This window comes from Saccopteryx leptura, chromosome 1, assembly GCF_036850995.1.
Source record: "Saccopteryx leptura isolate mSacLep1 chromosome 1, mSacLep1_pri_phased_curated, whole genome shotgun sequence".
NCBI lineage: Eukaryota > Metazoa > Chordata > Mammalia > Chiroptera > Emballonuridae > Saccopteryx > Saccopteryx leptura.
Window position 1 is genome coordinate 365,297,255 of NC_089503.1, and position 24,198 is coordinate 365,321,452.

At 35.7% G+C, this 24,198-nt stretch overlaps 1 protein-coding gene across 3 annotated transcripts in view; it reads left to right on the forward strand.

Moving 5' to 3' along the window:
• The window catches only part of BMP5 (bone morphogenetic protein 5), a 217,220-nt gene that overhangs the window by 83,455 nt on the left and 109,567 nt on the right, over positions 1–24,198 (forward strand). For all 3 annotated transcript variants that reach the window (XM_066359171.1, XM_066359169.1, XM_066359168.1), the window contains exon 3: positions 3,662–3,810. In XM_066359171.1, coding sequence (XP_066215268.1) covers positions 3,662–3,810 — 149 coding nt within the window. The remainder of the gene's footprint in view (positions 1–3,661; positions 3,811–24,198) is intronic.

Consider the following 24,198-nt stretch of genomic DNA (forward strand, 5'->3'; position numbering starts at 1 on the left):
CTTCTCATCTCTCTCCCTTCCTGTCTGTCCCTATCTGTCCCTCTCTCTGACTTTCTCTGCCACACACACACACAAAAGGATCCATGAGTCTTATACCTTCTGCACAAGCAATAGGATACCAATGAGAAATATTTGCTAATCATATTTAGAAACAGACAAGATCACTAACTTGCCACAAATCTGTGATTCAGCATAACCCTTGATAAAACAGATTTCAGCAAAAGATGAATGGGGTTCTATCTAAAGACATATCCAATGCATGTTATTTTATCTAATTCCCTTGCAAAGAAATGATTTAATTTTAAAGAAGTTTTACTTGTGAATTCCAAGGATAGTGTTATAGAGAGATAACAAAGTATATACTTCTTTGGGAACATTCAGCTTTGTCTATGTACATTCCTTCTTGTGTTGAAATAATGTTCTATTTTCTATTTTCTAAATATGAATTTGTATGTCCTGTAAATATCCTCATGTTTCTTGCATTAACTAAAAATCCTTCCAACTTGATACAGTCTTCTGCTACTGCCCCAAATTTCACAGTATTTTGCTTCTTCAAATTGTAGACAAGATCACAGTCTGGAGGCTTGAAGTCCAAAATTAAGGTGTTTGTAGGGGCATGCTCGTTCCAAAACCTGTAACCTGTAGGCAAGAATCGTTTCTTTTGTTTGTTTTTGTTTTTTGCCTCTTTCATATTCTGGCAGCCACAGTAGTTCCTTGGCTTGTGTCAGCATAATTTCCATCTCTGCCTTGTTTTCATATGGCCGCTGCGTGTTTCCCTCTCTCTGTCTCTTCTGCTCCTCCTTAAAAGGACAGCAGCCATATTGGATTAAGAGCCTACCCTAATGACATCATTTTAACTTAATTACAACCCCAAATCCTTATTTCCGAATAGGATCACATTCACAAAAATTAGGATTTCCATGTTTCTTTTTGGAGGACACAATACAACACATACCAGGGAGCATATCAGTTAGTTTTGGATGAAAAAAATAGAGCCATTATGAATGAAGAGGAACAGGGCTTTATTACAGTGGTTAACCTTCCTGTGAATGTGGGACCCAGTTAAATAGTTTGTGTAAAGCTGCTGCGTTTGCATGTGGTGATGGTATTAAAGTTTGGAGCACAGCTTTTTCCCATATAAAAAGGAAAAATTTGGACACAGAGACATACACATAGAGAGAAGATGCTGTGAAGATACAGGGAGAAGACAGTTGACTATAAACTGAGGAGAGAGGACTGGAACAGATCATTCTCTCTCAGCCCTCAAAGCAACCAGTCATACTAACCCCTTGATTTTGGACTTCAGAAGTATGACAGTAAACTTCTGTTGTTTAACAGAACAGTAACTTCTGTTACTACCCAATTTCTCCTCTTTAAGAGAGGAGAAATTAAAGAATTCATGTTATCAAAAATTAAAACAATTTGAAAGTAAAAAATAAAGTAGCTTTACTCAAGAGTAGGAAACATGAAACTTAAGAAAGTAAGTGAAACTTCTTACCTTTTTAGAAGTGAACTAAAATATATGATACAAATTTTTCAAAGCATACTACTTGTATATTTTGATATTTAGGGCTTGCTTAAATTCTTTGGTTGGTGACTTTTTAAAATATATCTATTAAAACAGTAATTATTTTCCCCATAGAACATGCTTAACTGTTATGGACTTGAACATGGATAGTTTGGGGGTTATTTTTTTCTAAAAATATAGAACAACTTTAAAAAATATTAGAAAATACCACCTGGATAACTACCTAATGATTTTTGTTAACTTGTTGAAACTAGTCATCAAAATTTACCTCTTTTTCTTTTTTTTCCCAAGTGTTTACTTATATCATGCCAAAAGATGTTGTAAGCTTTGCAGAATTTATTAGAACATTTTTACCTTGTTTTAAATGAAATCAGGCTTGAAAGCAAGATAGCAATTTGGTATTCCTCAAGATATAGGATGACTTCTTCTTTTGTTTAAGAAGCTAATAAGGTGATAAAGTTAATTCTAAGATTATAGTTTTAAGATATTTACTAAATATCTCAAAGTTGTAAGGGTAACCTTTTTTTGGAGCTTATTTATCTGGTGGGTTTTCTAAGTTAGGTGGAAGAAGGAGAATTGGACATTCCATCATATTGTGAATATTCTCGGTTCTTAGAGTTCAAATGGGAACTGTTTGAAACTTCTCATTGCTTTGCGGTACATACTCATCCTATGTCTCGGTATCTCAAATTGAGTAACATGTTGGATATTTAAAAAGTAACTGCAACCTTCTTGTGGTAAGCACTATGATTAAAATTGTGAAGGAGAATGAGAGTTTTGTAGTTCAGAGTAGGTTAGCTGGACAATTGAATTGATTATAATACATTTATTTTATCTTCCTTAGATTAATGGAAGAATGGCCTAAATCAAGTTGAAGTAAAGATGATGTAGCTTCTAAAATAGTGACTTCTGTTAAAAATAGTTCAATTTTTAATTATAGAGCACTTTATCAAAAAAAATGAACACATATCCATGATTTAATTTTATTCAAAATTTGCTTTTTACATTTTGTAAGCCACCTTTGAAATGACTTCTTTGATGCAGATAGATTGTAAAAACAGTAAAATAATATTTAGCACAGTGCACAGCTTATGACATAGTTCTGATTTTCCTCATATAAATAATAAGCTCTCTCACAGATTCAGAGCAGTATAAAAGGTCATAAAATGCATAATAGTCTATTGCTATTTTGCTTTGAAGGCGTTCCAATGTTTTACCATTAACCTATCTGAACCTCAAATTCATCAATATAAAAGAGCTGCAATAAAGATTAAATGTCAGAAATATGTGACATTTTGCTCAGAAACTGCCTGTAGTAAGAAAACAATAACTAATATAATTTATCATAATTTAACAACTATTCATAAATTTGTAAATTTAATGGTAAAGTTAAGATTGGCAAATACTAATAACAGTAACATTGTGAAGATTATTCTAAATCATACAAGATCATATTCATAGCTATTACTGTCCCCAGGGACTAAGGCATGCAGAAGATATTAAAGCAAGTCAGGGTAGAATTTTAGCTCAATCCATGGAATTTACCCCTTAAATGAATAGTACAAATGATGCTCTTTTAGACCTTTGGCATGCATAGAATAATTTATATTAAAGAAATAAAATGAAGTAAAAGTGAAAAATATATATAACAAAATGGAAAATACATAATGGTAATGGAAACAAATGGAAAACTATCTCTGTGCTCTATACTTTTGAGAATCCATGTTTATCCGGACCAGAGAAGTTGCTTTTACTTCCATCTCTGTTCAGTTTAATCCTTGCGTGTGAGTTTGCTAGTAAGAGCTGCTTACGGATAGATAGTGGTTTGGGGGAACTGATTATCAGGGACCAAATCAAGCTCACTAAGTCAGTTTGCAAAGGCCAGTGAAGAGCAGGAAAATGGAAATTACTTTCAGATATTACTAATCTGCACCAGGTTTGGGCTAGGAGTCTAGCAATAAAAAAGGTTCTGTATCTTATTACTGATCACTTGAGTCACTTGTTTCCCTTGTTCTTTAATTAACTCCTGTTTTTTAAAAAGTGCTTTTGCAATGTTTTCACTTAAGTTTAGGAAATGATGGTCTTCGTTTAAACCTTTAACTTTTTTTTTATTGTTGTTCTTTTTCTCCTCAGGGATGCAGATCTGTTTTTGTTAGACACAAGAAAGGCCCAGGCTTTAGATGTGGGTTGGCTTGTCTTTGATATCACTGTGACCAGCAATCATTGGGTGATTAATCCACAGAACAATTTGGGCTTACAACTCTGTGCAGAAACAGGAGATGGTAAGCACTGAATTTCATGTATTTTTTGTGGTGCTGGTTTTGACGTATTGAGAGTTACAGCTTTTTGTTCAATTTAACCAATATATGCTTTATACTTAGGATGTGCAAGGTAGTGCTTTTCATAGGATAGCGCACTACATTAATTAGTTAATTGGTTTACAAACACATTTACTCAACCTACTTTTATTGACAAGCTCTGTGGTAAGGGTGGAGAGGTAAAGAGTTAGGTACTATTCCATTCTCAAGGAGTTTTTAATCTTGTATTCAAAACCTGTATGCAAACAAGCAGAAATGATGTAATATAACAATACCAAAAGAGAACTATATAGAAATACAAAAAGCTATGGATCTTTGATTGTGGCAGTGGCTACAAAACTATATAGTTTGTGTCAACACAGATTGAACTGTTCATTAAATAAAAACTGGTATGTATTACCTTACGTGGGTTACATCTCAAAATCTGTCTAAAAATAACAAAGAAATGTATATTGTAAAAGGTGCTAGGGAAATAGACCAAAGAGCTCATATTAATAATGCAAAAGGGAAAGGGAGACTGGGGGTGGAACAAAAACAGTCACAAAAAAAAAAACACAAAATAAAATTGAGTTAGGTTTTAACATGTAATATTTAGTCAAAGACAACAGCTCCAGAATCACTTATGGGAGGCGTCGATAGGAGGTCTTCTGTTTTAAGAAACCCCTGACGTTATTCTTATGCACTCAAGTGTTCATTGGGCAGTTATGTGCTGTGAGCTTGGCTAGATGCCGGAGATGAAATGGTGAGCAGAGGCAGAGATGGCTTCAAGAGACTTGATGAGGCACAGGTAGTAACCACACATTGATACTGTTGACTGTATGTCGCTACACACTGAGCTGGACTTAGGAGAATTGAAGAGCCAGAGAATTCGAGCTACCATGTGAAAGATTAGGAACATTGACTAGGGAAAGGAGTTGTGTAAGGGTAGCCATTTCAGTCAAATAGAAAAGAACTTAGAGATTGTGGGGAGAGGGTTCTTGGCACACGTGGTTGGGAGGTCAGGGAAGCTAAGGCCAATTTATTCAGAGTGTGGTTGGCCCTGGTCATTCAGAGTCCAAACATTTTAAATTCAAATCTGGACTTTTAGGTTATTTAAAACTATATTTACTATGGTAGTAGGACAGAATGTAATCTATTTAATAATTTGTTAGCTTGATTAGTAATTTTTAAATATTTATAAGTGTTCCAAGTGCGCCTACATTGTGTTCTGCTGCACACCCTGCAGTTACTAGGGTCAGGCCCAGGGAGGGTAGTTTTCAAAGGGATGCTAATCAGAAGTTATGCCTTAATAAGTTTTCCTGCTTTTAGTGTTTCATAGGATCAGGCAACAGAAACATTCGTCATAGAATCTGGCTCACTCACTTCTCCTTGCCTTGTTTACTGAAGTACGGTTACGTACACAGTATGTCTGTCTGGTCTCTTTCAAGGGGCTTCATTACTGTAGCAACAGGGCTTCATGTGGCATTGTTTTATGTACAAGCAAATTCATAACCTAAGAATAATACCATAACTAATGTTCTGACTCCGAGGTTTTGTATATGGAATGAGGCTGACAGCCATAAATTAAGTATATTCCGGAGTTAGTCTAATGAAGGTTTCATGTGCTTCGGATCTTGATTGAGAAAAAGAATGTTTTTCCTGAAAGTGTTATGGAGAAATTTCAGATCTCCGCCCCCATCCCGACTTTCCACAGATTTTAATTACAATGCTGCATATTTTTTTTATAAACTATTTAAATATTTTGAATTACAGGTTATTTTCCAATTATGGCTTTGAGATCAGTGTTAAGAATTTTCAGAATTCAAACGTAATAAATGTGGACCAACAAAAGCACATATTTAAATAATCTTCCAAAAATTCTTACAATGTTAAACTACTGTACATTTATGGTCAGAAATGTGACTGAGAAACGGGCAGTGAGAGGGTGAAAGAGCTGTCTCTTCCCTGGTATGCGTCCCAAACAAAAAAAATTAAATTAGTGGTATGTGTGCTCCTCCCAGTCTTCTCCTTGGGGATGTGCTTGAAATGTCTAACTAAACAACTCAAGAGATTGTGAAATATGATCAGCCCATTTCCTTTTAATTCCCTCCCACCACCCACTAGAAAAAATTTAAATTTCCCTTTTGTTTTTCATTCCTCTTATATTGGTTCTCTTTCCTTTACTTTCTATATAATTTAGCTTCTATTTCCTTTCAATTTATCATTTTCTCTGTCAGAACTACTTTATATTTTGAGTTTTCCCTTTTCCCTTCATTACTCTTTAATTTAGGGCAAATATTACTATAAATGACTGTTGAATTATTTATGGGTTTTTTTGAGACCCTATAATAAACTAACATTTCACTTTTTCGAAGGCTTCTAAATTCTCTATTTAAAAGTTAGGTTTGAGCCTGACCAGGCGGCGGCGTAGTGGATAGAGCATTGGACTGGGATGCGGAAGACCCAGGTTCGAGACCCTGAGGTCGCCAGCTTGAGCCCAAGGTCGCTCAGGCTGCTATAACCCTCCAGTCAAGGCACATATGAGAAATCAATGAATGAACAACTAAGGAGCCGCAATAAAGAATTGATGTTTCTCATCTCTCTCCCTTCCTGTATGTCTGTCCCTATCTGTCCCTCTCTCTGGCTCTCTCTGTCTCTGCCACAAAAAAAAAAAAAGTTAGGTTTGAGATGCAACATCTTGTTGCTCTTCTTTTTTTTTTTTTTTTTTTTTTTTTTCCCCGTTGCGCATTGCAACACCATAGCTGTTCATTGATTGCTTTCTCATATGTGCCTTGACCACGAGCCTTCAGCAGACCGAGTAACCCCTTGCTGGAGCCAGCGACCTTGGGCTCAAGCTGGAGAGCTTTTAATCAAACCAGATGAGGCCACGTTCAAGGTGGCGACCTCGGGGTCTCAAACCTGGGTCTTCCGCATCCCAGTCCAACGCTCTATCCACTGCACCACTGCCTGGTTCTTCTTTCTTTTTAATATTGTCTAATATGATAATATAAAAATGGTGAAATATGCTAAGCAAGCTGGCTTTTTGCATTTAAGCAATACTTAAAACACATTTTAATCAGAGGTAAAGCATATATGACCTTAGGAAAGCAAATGACCTTCCCAGTACCTTAATTGTATTAACTGCAACCTCATGGAGAATATACATGTGACATTTCTCTATAAATATGGGTAACCAGATGCTTCCACTTATTGTTGCTCTGTTCATTACTACTGCTGATGTTCTCAACATGATAGTGTGATACTGCTTCAGAGCCAACAGACCATCTTTTATCTGCAATAATGGATTCTGAATATGTTTAATGCTGCGCAAAAGTAACAGGAAGTTATGAAAGAAAGATACTCAGAAACGTCTGCTTTCAGATTCATTTGTTGACTGTTATTTATTTATTTGTTCAACATAAGATTATTGAGTGCCTGTACATGCAAGACAAAATGATAAAGGACAATATAGCTTGGGAGACAGGCATATGTAGTTACTCTTACAAAAAATAGGGTACCGTAAATGCTAAATATAGTGACAGCCAAGACACCACTATACAAACACAGAAAAGAGGTGTTTAAGTGGAACGCCAACAAAAGGATCATGGTTTAGGTGGCTTTTACCATTTATTCCTCCTTTACCCTCCTCCTGACCCTCGGCACTGCAATCACCACACTGTAGTCTGTGTTCATGAGTTTCTCTCTCTCTCTTCTTTTGTGCTCAATTCCTCCCCCACCCCTTTCCCTACTTCCCCACCAACCTCATTGTCAGCCTGCTTTCTATGGGTCAGAGACAGCTTCAGGCATCTTTTAAGGCTTTGAAATGAGCTCAGCTGGTTAAGATTTCAAGAAGTGGAGATGTGGAGTCGGAGGGAGTTGTGTGGGTATATGGGGCGGTGGTGAGGCCAGGAAGAGAAAGTTCACCTCTGGATGAGGAAACAGTGTCAGTCAATGCATAGACTGGGAAAATGGCGTGGGATAGTCTGGGAAAAGTCAGTAGTCCAGCATTGGCTTGAACGTTTCATGTATAAAATATGATTGCAGATGCTGTTAGGAAAGTGATTTGGAGACAAATCATGGAAGGATCATGAAATATTACTTATGCATAATATATTCTTGTAGTTTGCTCACACTTCATAAAAGAACTAGACTTACTGCTTTAATCAATCACAGCAACACCATTGTGATTACATGTTGGAATGAATATCAGTTTCATGAGGTCATGGGATGTATATTTCTTGTTCAAAATTACACCCTTGGTGGTTGGTACAATGCAAGTTGTAGGTACTAAAACATGGCTGGAATGATCATTGAATGAGTTTGTGATTTAAAAGACTCTTTTAGACCACCTGACACTGAACATGTTACTCTTAAAAAGACATTCCAAACTGTAAATTTTGGGTGATTATTAACTAAACCAGTTTGGTGTAACACAGGAGAAGAATTCTGTACCACAAACCACAGTGCAGTAGTTAAAACAGTTTCAATCATAAAGTGAGGAGAAAGTCAGTGATGAATATTACAAAATTTTGTTTATCCTGTTCCTGCAAAGAAAAAAATTACAAGGGCCTAAATATATTTTGGAAGTCAAAAAATAATTGAAATCAAAAGTAACATTATGGTTTCTCTGAGGACCTGTGGAAAATATGTCAGTTTGTGAAATATTCTTTTTAGAAACCTGATAAATGAACTGCCATGGATTTGGCAGGAGTGTTTGAGAATATTCTATTGATTTCTTTTTCATGCAGAATAGATTATTCTCTGTGTTTTATAGATCTGTAACAGCAAAATAAAGCAAACATGAGCAAATGAACAAACAAGCAAAAACGTCCTTCTTTTTAATGAGCAAATATAGAGATTCCAGAGAAGTGGTTGTATCCAATTTTTCAAACTCATTTTCAATGTTCTCAAGCACTCTCTCATAGTGATTAATACACCTCCAAGATAAAATATGTCCTCTAGGTTTAGGTCTGACTTATAATTTATTGTTAGATTTTCCATTTATTAAATTATAAAAATATATTAATTATATGACTTATTAGAACTTTATTAAAATTTTTATTAAATCTATGGTAATAATTATCCTGTATGCGTATATGCTCACAGCGTTGATTACATAGCAGTTGAATCTAACTTTGAAGATGGGGTTTTCACCCTAAACACTATGATTTTTTATTGTTTGATACTTTATATAGTATAAACCTTCTAAGTACATTAATTCCGTTTTCAAACTTGAGTTTATAGAATAATCTAGAGATGGAAAAACAAAAACCGTATTTTGGGGATCATTAGAATGTCTTTTAAAAAACCCTATGTTTTCAGACATTTTAGGTTTGGCAATACTCAGAATGAATTTTGCCAATGATTTTTTCCTCTCTATTCAAACCCACTTATACATCAAGGAAAATTCAATCCGTATGTTTCTGATTCATTTGTATTCAAGTCATCAAAATGTTGTTTCATAAAGGTATTGTTTAATGTCCAAGAAACATTACAAGGTTCTTTTCTAATAAGACTCTAAACTCATTTTTCTTCAAACAAAGTTGCAGCACACCAGTAATTTCCAAGTGTATCAAGGTAAGAATTCATATTTAAAGTCAGAGAAGTCAATGTTTTTACTAAATTTTGTAGCCATATCAAGAAAAAAAAGATTTCAGAGATATAATTCTCAAGTTAAATTCCATTATAATTTAGATGCTTAAATATAAATGGAATAAATTTGTAGTCATTGCTACAGATAACTTAAAATTAAAAGTTTTGATTCCTAATTTAAGTAAGAAGAATAAGTAAATAGAATAGAAAGCTCCATTCTGGAAGTATAAATTCTAAAAACTCAGGAAAGCTAGATATAAACATTGGTTATATAGAATGTTTCATATTTTAGCCATAGCATAAATAAAATGAGTATTATAGCAATTACCTTACAAGGACAGTGTGAAGTTATATTAGATGATAAGGTCTAGAATATGGTAGAATGAGAATGTAGGTCTTTGTGCTAAATTGTCTAGAGTCATTCACAAGGATTTTGTTTTCTTTTCTTTTTTTTGTATTTTTCTGAAGTGAGAAGCAGGAAGGCAGAGAGACAGACTCCTGTATGTGTCCGACTGGAATCCACCCGGCATGCCCACTAGGGGGGGATGCTCTGCCCATCTGGGGCATTGCTCCATTGCAACTGGAGCCATTCTAGCGCCTGAGGCAGAGGCCATGGAGCCATCCTCAGAGCCCAGGACAACTTGCTCCAATGTAGCCTTGGCTTTGGGAGGGGAAGAGAGTGAGAGAAAGGAGAGGGGAAAGGGTGGAGAAGCAGATGGTCACTTCTCCTGTGTGTCCTGACTGGGAATCAAACCTGGACATCCACACACAGGGTTGACGCTCTACCACTGAGTCAACTGGCCAGGGCCCACAGGGGCTTTTGATTTGCTCCAAGTGGTGCTTCTTTTCTAAGGAGCAATTAATTTATTATGATGGTTTTACAGATGTTTTAAGGAAGTTTTAGATAAATTCCCAAATGTTAGTATACCAAAAATCGGTAAGATTATTGACTTAAGTTCTTAAACTTTGAGTTGGTGGCACAGTGGATAGACAATTTCATTTTTAGTCTCATGTCTAATAACTTTGCTTGATAAAATGTTTGCTGTTATGAAACATTTAAATACATTCTGATCCAGGGTATGAAACCAATAGAAATGAACATTCAGAGATATATGTCATCAATTGTTTGCTTATACTCATTAGGTATTCATAGACATTAGCAAATATCAAATTATTAGTACTTAATATGGTACTTTTCTTGAGTTCCAACCGTTTTATACTTAGAAAAAAATAACACAGTTATTTTGAGAATAATTAATTTTATTCAAAATGGAAGGGAAACAAGCTTCTTATCACTCCATAGGATGACATACAGAGATAATTAGTTAAAATCTTCCCTACATTATCATCAGAAAGCTTTCACAACTCAGAGAAGCCACAATATGAATTATTGGTATTTGACTAGTAAACATATTAGCAAGCCTTACACATCAACATAGCTTCTTACAAAGATTGTAGAATTATAAGCCTTATTTTAATGATCCTAGAAAACATGGTTAAAAAATATTAATAATCTTTGCTAAGAATGGGAACCCAGTAGTTCCTAATATACAGGGTGGGTCCAAAGGAGGTTTATAGTTGTTCATATGGAAAATAATACAATAATTAATAAAAAATACAAAAATAGACTTTGTGACTCACAACTATCAACCTACTTTTGCCGACCTCTGTATGTTGTGCTGATATTTATAGAAAATTATATTTAAAAAACCACTGTATAAATATTTCCCATAAAATAATCAGAAAACTGAAGATACCTTATGAAATGATTGGAAGAACATCAAAGAAGACCTCCTTCCAAGTCATAAAAACAAACCACTGTAATAGTTGTCTTCTTGGCTTATAACCCATGTTGGTCATCAGCTCTTTTTTCCCAGACATTGTAAAAGGGTAAAGTTATAGCATATTTTCTGCTTGATGGTACAGAAAGTTTTCTCTATTCTATTTTTATAAATTATATATATATATATGTATATGTCTATACATATACATTAGAGCTTTTCTAAAAGTTTCAATAATTTAATCCTCTTTTATTTTTCCCAACATTATTGTCCAAATTTTTAAAAAGAAGTCTTAACTTTTGTTATCAATACAATAAAATTAAAAGTGAGTATTTTGAAACTTTAATACCCAGGGTTTTTTCATGTTCTCTATTCTTTGAGTTGTGTGGTCTTTTTGTTCATTCCTGGAAATTGACTACTGCTACATCTATATTAACAATAAGGAATGTCATTAGTCATTTTTCTATAATCTTGAGGTGTTTTTTATTTCTATTGTTTTTTACTTTGTACAGAGTAATTTAGCATACTGATACAATTTTTCTTCAAAATTTCAGTATCCTGTGATACCTTCTAAATGTGCTATATTAGGGAAAAAAGTCACATTTTTCAAAAATTTAGTGAAATCTTGTGATTTGCAGAATATATATTACTAATTAGAAAAATATATTCTAGTATCTAAAGTCCTTATGTTATCATGTATTAGACAAAGTACAAATTACTAACTTCATATTCTTCTATTTTTGTTTGTGAGCATGCTATTGAGAGATCTTGGAGTACTGTCTGCCTAAGTTTAGTAAGTCCTGGAACCTGCTAGTTTTGAATGAAAGTATTTGGTTAAAAAAGTTCATTGTGCTATCCTTACGATCCCTAAGACAATCTTTCTTACCTCAGACAAAATCTCCAATTAAGCCCCTGTGTCATCAGATGACTGTTTATCTGTGTCAAAGGCCAGATGATCTATGTGGCTGGTAATCTCAGTCTCAGCTGACATAATGTTAATAAACAGCAAAAGGAGCTCAGAGATCAAGGGTGATAGTTTCCTTTCTGTCTTGCTGTTTTGACTACAGTTTCTCATTACTATTTACATAAGTTCAGAAAGTTGAATTATGTCCACTTCTCAGAGGATCTTTTAAACATTTTGAGATTTGATAATATTCTCTTTCCTTATCTAAACTTGATCTTATAAAGCAATTAAGTCATTTTCATTCATAAAAGCATTAGGCTCCTTTTGGCTGAATTTATAGTGATGACAATGGGTTCCAAATAAATAAATGGGAAAGTCTACATCAGAGAAACTGCAAGGATCACATATCTAGCTAAATGTTCTTGAAGGAAAAAGGAAACATATATGCCTACAATTTTTCTAGGTAAATATTAGGTATAAAATAAGTAGTTCTTTATGTACTGTTTAATGTTAAGGATAATTAGAGCATACTTGCTTGACTGTTGGGTGAATATTTAAAAATAAATTAGGAGGGTTGATGAGGAATATTGGTCTTCAAATACTTAACTATGTAAAATGAATAAGTACAATTGGATCTTTTTCATATAGTCCAGAAATTAAATCAGTGTGCAAAAAAGGCACATTCAGGGCACAAGAAAAGAAGTGCCTCAGAAATGGAAATTAATGGCTGTGGAATTGTTTGTGCTCTAAATGAATGAGCTACATGTGACTGGAAAAATTCACCATTTCTTTGACCTTTTGTCTTAGTATCATTATATTATATAAGATAATTTGTCAGGTAACTGTAATTTAGAAGCATATACTTATACTTCAAGCATTACACACATAAATATATTCAGAGAGGGTACTGTGAATAGAAATACAGTTTTAAAGAAGCTTGATATTAAATATTTACATTCAAACTCAAAATCAAGATATTATATAAAATCAGAGAATCTGATAAAGGGAAGCAATACATTCTATATACTTTCTAATATGTGCTTGTGTGTGTGTGTGTGTGTGTGTGTAAAGTGGGAATATCGAGGCAGAAAGAGATTTACACATTATTGTGTGAGGGATCAGATATAAGTTCATAGTTGAAAATTTATCATTAGGCCCTGGCTGGTGGCTCAGTGGATAGAGCATCAGTTGGTGTATGGACATCCGGTTCCCTGTCAGGGCACACATAAGAAGCGACAATCTGCTTCTCTTCCCCTCCTGTTCCCCCTTCTCTCCCTCTTCCCCTCCTGCAGCCAGTGGCTTAACTGGTTTGAGTGTGGTGGCCCTGGGGCTGAGGATAGCTCAGGTTGGTTTGAGCACATCAGCCTCAGGCACTAAAAATAGTGCGGTACTTGAGCATAGGCCCTAGGGTTGCTGAATGGATCCCAGTCAGGGTACATATGGGTATCTGCTTTAATATCACTATCTCTCCTCCTCTCACCTAAAAAAATAGCAATAAATAAATAAATAAATAGGCCCTGCCTGGTTGGCTCAATGGTAGAGCATCACTCAGTGTGTGGATGTTCTGGGTTTGATTCTGATGAGGGCACACAGGAGAAGTGACTATATGCTTCTCTACCTCCCCCCTTCTTTTCCTCTCTCCCCCCATCCCCACAGCCATGGCTCAACTGATTTGAGTGTGTTGACCCTGGGCACTGAGGATAGCTCAGTGGCCTCTACCTCAGGCTCTAAGAATAGCTCTGTTGCCCAGCAATGGAACAATGCCCCAGATGGGCAGATCATCACCTGGTAGGGGGCTTGCCAGGTGGATCCAGGTTGGCACATGTGGGACTCTGTCTCTCTACCTTCCCTGTTCTCACTTAATTAAAAATAAATAAATAAATAAATATCATTAAAGAGTTCTTATTACAGCATTGATAGGATTATATTCCCTTTTATTTTAAGTGCCACAGAAAGTTTTTCAGTAACTTAACAAAACTAATTCTATGTTTTTCCAGAGCAATTAGAGTGGTGTGTTTCATATTTTTATAAAACTTTAAAAACCTTAATATATAAATTAATGGCATTGTATTAGTTTTTATAATTTTTGTTTTAGTTTTTAATCAAGTCATAGAAATTTACAATATAGCTAGTTTTACATTGGTCATTTTATGGGAATTATTCAGAAAACTTGAGAATTCCTGTATTTTTTTTTTCTTTTTTGTATTTTTCCGAAGTTAGAAACGGGGAGAGACAGTCAGACAGACTCGCATGCGCCCGACCGGGATCCACCTGGCACGCCCACCAGGGAGCAATGCTCTGCCCCTCTGGGGCGTCGCTCTGCCGCGACCAGAGCCACTCTAGCGCCTGGGGCAGAGGTCAAGGAGCCATCCCCTGCACCTGGGCCATCTTTGCTCCAATGGAGCCTCGGCTGCGGGAGGGGAAGAGAGAGAGACAGAGAGGAAGGAGAGGGGGAGGGGTGGAGAAGCAGGTGGGCGCTTCTCCTGTGTGCCCTGGTCGGGAGTTGAACCCGGGACTTCTGCACACCAGGCCGACGCTCTACCACTGAGCCAACCGGCCAGGGCATGAATTCCTGTATTTTTATGGTAAAAATGACTAAATTTCTACTGAAAATAAATATGACATAAATTTCCTTGGGTGTTTAAAATCAGTATTTGTTGATTTTCCAAACCCATGTAAGCTGTGACCTAGGGGTTTTCCAGCTCATGTAATGTCCTAAATGCACATCAAAGAACATAAATCTTCCTGTATGCTTTAGATTTTTGCGATTTCCCACTGCATAAAAATGAGCAAAATCATCAATATGCCTTTCATGGCTAGAGTAACTAAACATAAATATTGGAGCACTGTTAAATTTTTACCTTGTTCAACCCAAGATCTTATTTATTCTCTTATTAATCATGTAAGATTTTCATAAACTATATTTATTTTCAAACTCATTCTATCAAAACTTAGTTTCTGTCTAATTGAATATGTGCTGTTTTTATATCCTGTATTCTATAGTACTTTTAATCAACATGAATTATTCTTCCATGTTAATATCTCATATTTTTACATGTTCATGATTAAATCCAGGTTTTACTTCCTAGGTATATCTTTAGTTCATTTTAAATAACTATTCAAAAGAGCAACAACAACCAAAAAGAGAGAAATAACTCATGGGCCCGGACTATGGTGTGGCAATTGCCGGGGGTTGGGCAGGCGGAAGAAGGTATTAAGGGGATAAAAGGTGACAAAAAAATAAAAAAAATTTAAACTATGTATTTGCTGTGATGATCAATAAAGATAATTTTAATAACTGAAGGAAACTAACATTTCCTTAAAAATGTTACTAAATGCTAGGCATTTTGCTAAGCTCTTTAGCAGAATGTCTACTTTATCTTAACTCTTATCCATTTTGTATGTGAGTGAACTTAGTTAAAGAATCTTAACCATGAATCTAAAATGATTATTTTTTAGAGCCAGCTCTTATATACTATGATTCTTACAATTTCTGTGAAGTTTGTATAAAATTTAAACTGAAAAAAAATGTATTTTTATAATTTCCAAATAAAACAATGCTATTAATAATGATTGTTATGGAACAAAATTAAATTTTAGGTTGGATATGTTGGGAATTACCTTTGCTTTTTATATATATATATATACTTTCTGTCTGGAATTTAAATGTGATCTGACCCCGAAAAGGTAGTAGCAGTTTTATCATATATTTTGTTTTCTCAATCTAACTATAGTATTTCAATAGTTCTTTTAGCCCCTTAAACAATTACAGTTAATTTGATAAATTCTGAAATTAAAAAGAAAAAATGCAACTTATCTGTTGCCAGTGATTGAATTCAAAATGTAATTAAATTTAGCCAAACTTAATTTCTTTGTTTTTAATTTGATAACCAACTTCCCCCTTCCTTTGGGCCCGGTGTCACTCCCTAATGTATTTTGATAAATTCTCTTTCACTTGTTTTCTCTCCTTCTCTGCTTCACTGTCCTTTAATCTATATTCGCCCATCATGGACTCCTCATATCCACCTCCCCCCCCCCCACTCTTTTCAAGTGACTTCGGTGCTCACGTTTGTCATTTAAGCCAGGGTGTAGCAAACCCACTCTGAGGCTAGTCAAGAATGCAGGTTCCAAAATATTTCTTAGTTTATTATTTTGCAAAAAGTTAGTATGAAATCAGTCCTTTCTCTCATCCCGATCCCTTGTCCCTGAACCAAAGCTGAGAGTGAGTTTGTGTTGTACCAGCTTTAAAGAGGTCTTGCACTACTTGATTTGTGTTTGGGCAAGCAACATATTGGGATAACTTATTTTCCAAAAAAATAAAAAATTTCTGGCAATGAAATATATTTCTAATTTGTCAGTGTGCTTAGCTTTCTTTGTGCTTTTGTTTTCCTGTATAAGCAGAGAGCTTCATTGGCTAAGAACCGCTTTTTTTAAAACCCTCATATTTTGACCAGAATGGATTGAATCTAATTTACAGAGAGCTAAGTTCTGTTGATAATGAAGAGATATAACTCTGAATTCTTTTTGAATGTCTATATCTATTTTGATATCTATATTATATTTTTCTTCAATTAGAATGCTGAAATGGACCTCCCATAACCTTGTTTTGTCTTATGTAATAATCGGTAGTGAGAAAATAATTTTCCTTTATTTTTTTTCTTTTTTCTTTTTTTTTCATTTTTCTTTTTTTTTTCATTTTTCCGAAGCTGGAAACGGGGAGGCAGACAGACTCCCGCATGCGCCCGACCGGGATCCACCCGGCATGCCCACCAGGGGGCGATGTTCTGCCCCTCTGGGGCATTGCTCTGTTGCATCCAGAGCCATTCTAGCGCCTGAGGCAGAGGCCACAGAGCCATCCCCAGCGCCTGGGCCATCTTTGCTCCAATGGAGCCTCGGCTGCGGGAGGGGAAGAGAGAGAGACAGAGAGGAAGGAGAGGGGGAGGGGTGGAGAAGCAGATGGGCGCCTCTCCTGTGTGCCCTGGCGGGGAATCGAACCCGGGACTCCTGCACGCCAGGCCGACGCTCTACCGCTGAGCCAACTGGCCAGGGCCAATAATTTTCCTTTATAAATAGATGTTGATTATAGAACACATTCAGTGATTCAGTGATAAATTGTAAAACTTGACTTTGCTGTTTTACCATGTCCACTTTATACACAATGTTTTAAAACTAGGTTTTAAAGGCAATTTCCTTTGTTTTAATTTATGGTATGTTTATATTTGAATGAGGGCCACATGGTAAACATAATTTGCTTATCCAAATTTTAGCATCACAACTCAAAAACATACATAAAAAAGAGTCTTGAAATCAATGATGTAAAGTAAGCAGGGACAAACAGAAGTTAGTCTTGCTTCATTATCTGGTGAAAGATGTATTTTACCATCTTTTTGATTTCCCTTAGTGAAAATGGATATGGAAGTGTTTGGCTACATCTGTATTTCTGTTTTTGATTTTCCCTAATTCAGAACAGTAACCATGGAGCACCAATTTTGTCCAACGAATGCCCATGTCAGGAACATATTCTAGTTTTTGTTGTTTGTTATATTCCTTATTCTAGACTGTAACCTTGGTATAACTAATGATCTGGGGAGTAAATATTTTCATGGTTATATAGATTTAGGGCCATGAAGAACATGAAATTCCTTTTCTTATTTTTTTTTTTTGTCATACACTAGTGTTAACGCTGTCTTTTCCATTGTTCTTTCCCTTGTAAATTAACTTACTGCTGATGCCTATTTCTTAAAGACACATTTCAAAAATAACAGCAGTGCTGGTTTTGCATCATGTGCATGGAGCACAGTGGAAAGAAGAGTGACTTACTCAGTGGGAGGTATGAGGAGTCTGTGGTTCTGTGCTGCTGAGTGTTAAACTTTGGCACACCTGGTGTCAGCTCACAGAGGATGAATAAAAACTAAAAGAGAAACAAAAGCATCTAACAACCAGACCCAACAGTAGATATTGCAAGTGGTGATCAAAATTTAAAATTAGAGGGAAATTATTTTGATAGAAAAATTACCTATCTATCCCATCTCCTTAAAAATTCACACTAACTTCTCTGTCATGTGACAAGTTTTGACTGGAGTGGAATAGACCCCGGGGAAACCCCCTGCCCTTTCATGGCAGACCAAGAGTACCGAGTGCTTACTTTCCCACTTCCTAAGGCAAGTCCAATGTCGAACTTAACAAAACAAGTGACGAAAACAATGTTCTTGACAGCCACAGTTGGTGTTACTGACAGATCTGTGAGATGGGTTGTTTTCTGCTGGTTTTCTCCAGGAGAAAAGCAGAGACCTAAGATGAGTGCATCAGCCCTAAACAATCCCTAACAAAGGGGACCACTGTATCTTAGAGGAATAGCATACTACCTTAGAGTGACAAGCTGATTTAAACATCTGATCCTTCTTTACCCTTATTTTATTTATTTTTGAAATGTAACCATCATTTTATTATGGGAGTAAATCAGGTGATGTATGTAAATCAACTGGTATAATACCTAGCTTCAATAGTGCTTCTCTTAACTTTAGAAGGCTTGAATTAACTAAGTTTCTCAATTCCTAGTTTCTCTAATCCTTTTAAAAGGCATGCTTATTATTACTTTTGGGTACCAGTTTATATTTAAATGTACAGATAGTCATAATTTTTCTTTGAAGTAATACACTAATAGATATATGAACATTCTCATTGTGTTATGAGATCAGATGATGCGGATGACCTTGGTGAAGCAAATGGTAAACACAGGAAATTTTGAATATGAACAGCTCAAAAGGATGCTTTTGTTCTGGGGGCTACCATGGAATTAGGGTGGCATGAGGTCTCACATTGGGGCTGGTCCTTACGTGGGCAGATCTGTTTACATTCTTGCCATAGCCAAAGGCATGAGAATTTTTTTTAAAAGTTCTTCTCTTCATGACAAAAGTATTTTTAGTCCAATCTTCATATGCATGTGAAATAATTAAGTGCCAAATGTTTTAACTTATTTTTTTTTCCTTTTTGAAAAAGTAGACACTTAACATGACATATACATTAGGCATCTTGGTATCAGCTTTTACTGTATATTTCAGAAAATACCGTTTACTCTTTTTATTCTTTCTCTTTATAAGGTATCAAAATAATGTATTATTCTTCCATTTTGGTAGTACTGGTCTATTGTAAAGGTTCTAGAAGTAGCTTTTGGTTATTTCATGGGTTTAGGTATCAAATTGAAAAGAAAAGTCAAACATTTAATGAACCATGCTTTTCTGTATGATAAAAAAATCTCTTGAATAATATATCATATAAGCTGGTAAAAAGAATGTTTTCTTTAGACACTCATAAATTTTCCAAGCAACTGCATTAAGTACATTTTGAAGACCACTTCCCCCACTATAGATAAAATTCAAGGTATGAAATTAATTTCACTGCTATGAAACAAACTAAACTGAGTTTGAAGTCTAAAAGCATTATTTCATTGATATATTAACACATAAAATAAAGACCCTACTCGATTTGTGATGAATATCTGCTTCATTATAGTTTTATTTAAATCCCGTATAATTTTAAAGGACAGAAGTATGTGTGTGTACACTTTTTATTTTAGAAGTCACATAATAACTGGAAAAAAGACTAAAAATAATTCACTTTCCCCATGGTTTTGTGAAAAGAATGTTTCTGCTTTCTTAAAATAAATGAGAGCTGTAAGACTAACTGCTAACCAGTCTTTTGGGGCATGTGACAGATGACATCTGTAAAACTTGTAGAACCTCAGGGGAAAGGCACTAAAAATGGGGGGGGGCAAAATAGGTTTACAGTTGCTTGTATGGAAAATCATACAAGAATTAATAAACAATAATGCAAGAATAAACTATTTCGTGAACTCACAATTATAAACCTACTTTTGCCCTGCCCTATATAAAGAGAAGAGCTATTAAATAGTAAGTGCTATGCGAAGGTAAGTTGAAGTTCTTAGTTTGAGACTCATCTTCCACTATCTGAAAATAGGGCCCAAGTAGGAAGTGTCTGTTGGTGTTTTCATGTCTGAGACACTATGCCTTCTCTTTTCAGACTGATGTCCCATGGAAAGAGTCTAATTGTTCTCTATCACCTCAGCCCCGCCCTCCGTTCAATAAAACAGTTGAGTGTTCTGGACAGCTTCCTCAACTAGATACATCCCATCATGCCTTCAGTCAGCAAGCTGATGTTTCTGAGCAAATATCCACTTTTCTAATCCCCACCACGTTTTCAAACTCTAGGGCAGGGGCCGGGAACCTAAGGCTCACGAGCCAGATGTGGCTCTTTTGATGGCTGCATCTGGCTCGCAGACAAATCTTTAATCAAAATAATAATAACGTTAAGAATATAAAACATTCTCATGTATTACAATCCATTCATTTCCTACTGCTCGTGTTCATGGTTGTGGGTGGCTGGAGCCAATCACAGCTGTCCTCCGGGACAACACCAAATTTTTATTGGATAATGCGTAATGTACACGGGTCATTGTAGGCTCTCACAGAATTACATTTTAAAATATGTGGCGTTCATGGCTCTCTCAGCCAAAAAGGTTCCTAACCCCTGCTCTAGGGCATTACTTTCCTGTTTGCAAAATGTTTAGAAAGAATTTCAACTTAAAAAAAAAATCTTCCTCCTTTGAACTTGTCTATCTCTTCCACACCCCAATCACAGAGTACCAGGAATAGTAACCACATTTCTTATCTGCAGGTAACTCTCACCTCACATTTCATGCCAGTGCGGGAGGATACCATTACCAATTGTCCTCTGTGGATTACATACCTCCAATGTGTTTTTTTTCCTTAATATCAGCCACAGAATCTGATTCTTATTCACATATATTATTGTATGGGTGCCTTTTGCTTTTGATCATTTTTAATACTAAATATAGAATTGTAAATATATAATATTTAATATATAATAAATTGGCTATTTTTAATATACTCTTTTAAATGTCAGTATAAAGAAAAGATCAGGAAGCTCTAGCAAAGGCAGTGCATAAAGAACCCGGTTTGTTAGACAGAATCCCAGAATTACTATAAAAAAGTCACTCAAGGCCTTGGCAGGATGGATCAGTGGATAAAGCATCCTCACCATGCATGGAGGCTGTGGGTTCCAACTCTGGTCAGGGCACTTAAGACAAGCAATGAATGAGTGCACAACTAAATGGGACACTACGTGCAATGAGTTGATGCTTCTCTCTCTCTCCCTCTTTCTCTCTCTCGCTCTCCCCCCTTCCTCCTTCCATCCCTCCCTCCCCTCTCTCTACCTCTCTCCCTTCCTCTCTCTTCCTCTCTCTTCCTCTCCCTTCTTTCTCCTTCCTCTTCTTTCCTCTCTCAAATCATTGGAAAATTTTTTATAAAAAAAGAATCATTCAAAAAAATCTTACTACCTTGCACTCTGCCACTCTAATAAATAAAAATATATTTTAAAAATACTACTTCATTGTGAGTTTCCAGTATTGATGAAATAGTTTAATATCCCAGCCTTTCTTATTTTTCTTTTAATTTATAAGGCAGTGTAAGCAATCTTAAAACAAGAAAGTACTGAGCACAAATGTAAAATTCTGTTTGTGATACTTCAAATCCATGAGCTTATATCTGGCAATACATCTGTGCTTTTACTATAAAACTGAAAACTATGCAAGTTTTTTATCAAATATAATAGAGTGGAAATTCAGAGCTAGATTGCCATGTGCTTAATTTAAGGTTACACTAAATTAAAGTGTATATGGAATTTAAGTACACAAAATTGTATCTTCTCATTTCTTAAAATTTGACATAAAATGATGTAGTCTATATGCTGGGTATAGAATTCTGCACATTTTAAATCATCTACTTCTAAAAGGGTTAAAATTCTAGTATAATTTAGAGTTACAGAAACTATAATTTAAGAGTACCAGAGTTAAATTTAATCACAGATTGAAAATAAGCAAAGATCAGTAGGATATGTGAATGTGTAACAATGCATTGATTTGTTTTCTACAAAATTGTTCATAAAGGATGTTGCGAGAATCATTTTGAAATGAAGGAAAGATAATTTGTGCTCAAGTTCCATCACAGGTGTTTTGGGTTAAGCAATTACTTTGGGTTTATAGGAGAAAAAAACAAACTGGAATTTATGCTAACATCTTAGAGTGATATGAACGTTTAGACTCTGATAAATCCTCAAATGAATGTTTTTCAAACTGTATATTCTGGAGGGAAACTAAATGCTCCTATTTGGAACCACTTATCCTTTTAACATCAACATGTCTCTAAAGAGCTGTTTAATGTCAGAGTCTACTTTAATAACCCTGGTTTTAAAGAAATAAACAGTTTGAAAGTCACATTTTCCAAAAAGAATGGTCTGAAATACAAAACCAGTGAGTTTGGGATGGGCCTTTGATTGGCCGGTTTACCTTCTCTATGACTCTACATTTGAAATAGTGTGTCATTATGCAGATGTGAATACAATGACCCGATCCCAGTGCTATCAGAATCATGAGTGTCAGAGTAGCAGATCTGGAAGTCTTGAATCTCCAGCTTCAATTTTGACAAAATTTAGTCGGTATGAGGACCAGACTCACATAGGCCCTCTTGATTGCTATGTGAAGAGAAGAATTGTGGTTTTTTTTTTAGAAGGTATCATCTTAGCCCCATCTTTATTCGCTCTGTAGTTAATATAATTGAGAATTTACATGACTAGATATTTGCTGCTCAAATTGTTTTTTCTTCCCTTGGTACATCTACAATCATTTTATTTTGACAGAAAATAAGATGGGCAAGGTATAAATAGCTCTAAAAGTTTTTCTTTTTTTACATGCAAAGATTTAACGGATATGCCTTTATAAATGCAAAAGACAAATATCTTTGGCAATACCAAACTCTGGGCTTCCATTTTTGTTCTCCTTACCCCTTTCATACTACAATCCAAGAATTCTATGACATACAAACCTAGGATAACAATGTTTCTTTGGTTCTAGCTGCCATCAGTGAAAAAGCTGGAATGTTGGTATAGTCTTCAACGAACCTTTTTTACTTCCTTTCTCTTCCTGTTTGTGTGGGAGACCCTAAGTGCCAAGCTTGATCAACTAACAATAACAAAATTGTCCTCTTGTTATCACCCTACCCACTTAACAGATCGTATCTCTTTCATATGCTTAGGGTACAGCTTTAGGACATGGATATTTTACAATCAAAGTGTCCTCTTCATCTAACAGCCACTTCATCCCATTGCTGGCACGGTCTCTCTCTTGGGTATAGTTGTCCGTGCACGTTAAAAGTCCAATGCTCTGCTCACCTTTGAACTACTACAGCTCTCTGAAGCTATGTTTATGCTGATGCTAGAATAGGACCTATAATCTGTCACCCTGCACCAATGTGGAAATGCTCAGAAGCCTCTTTCTGATATAGGGAGAACCTTTTTCTACCTTTGTCATATTGTTTGCTTTTTAAATTTTTTATTGAGTTTATTGGGGATAACATTGGTTCATGAAGTGACAGGTTTCAGGTGTACAATACATCATCTGTATGTTGCATTGTGTGTTCATCAGGCCGAGTCAAGTCTCCCTCCATCAGCATCTATGCTCCCCTTCCCTCCTCCACTGCTCCACCCCCTTTCCCTCTTGCAGTCCCCATACTGTTGCCGTACTGTTGTCTGTCTATAAATTCTCCTTTCTTTGCTTAATCCTTTCACCATTGTCACCCAGCCTTCAACACCAATACCCTCTATAGCTATCAGTCTGTTCTCCATATCCATGAGTCCATTTCTCTATTGTTTAACCAAGCACCAAAGTAGTGATACTTTGCTTTTCTAGTATTTTACAAGGACTCTAGGTAAAAACACAGTCCCATTAGAATTTCTTTTGTGTGTGTGTGTGGCAGAGACAGAGAGAGTCAGATAGAGGGACAGATAGGAACAGACAGACAGGAAGGGAGAGAGATGAAAAACATCAATTCTGCGTTGCAGCTCCTTAGTTGTTCATGGATTGATTTCTCTTATGTGCCTTGATTAGGGGGCTACAGCAGACCGGGGGACCCTTTGCTTGAGCCAGTGACCTTGGGCTCAAGTTTGTGAGCCTTGCTGAAACCAGATGAGCCCGTGCTTAAGTTGGCGACCTCGAGGTCTCAA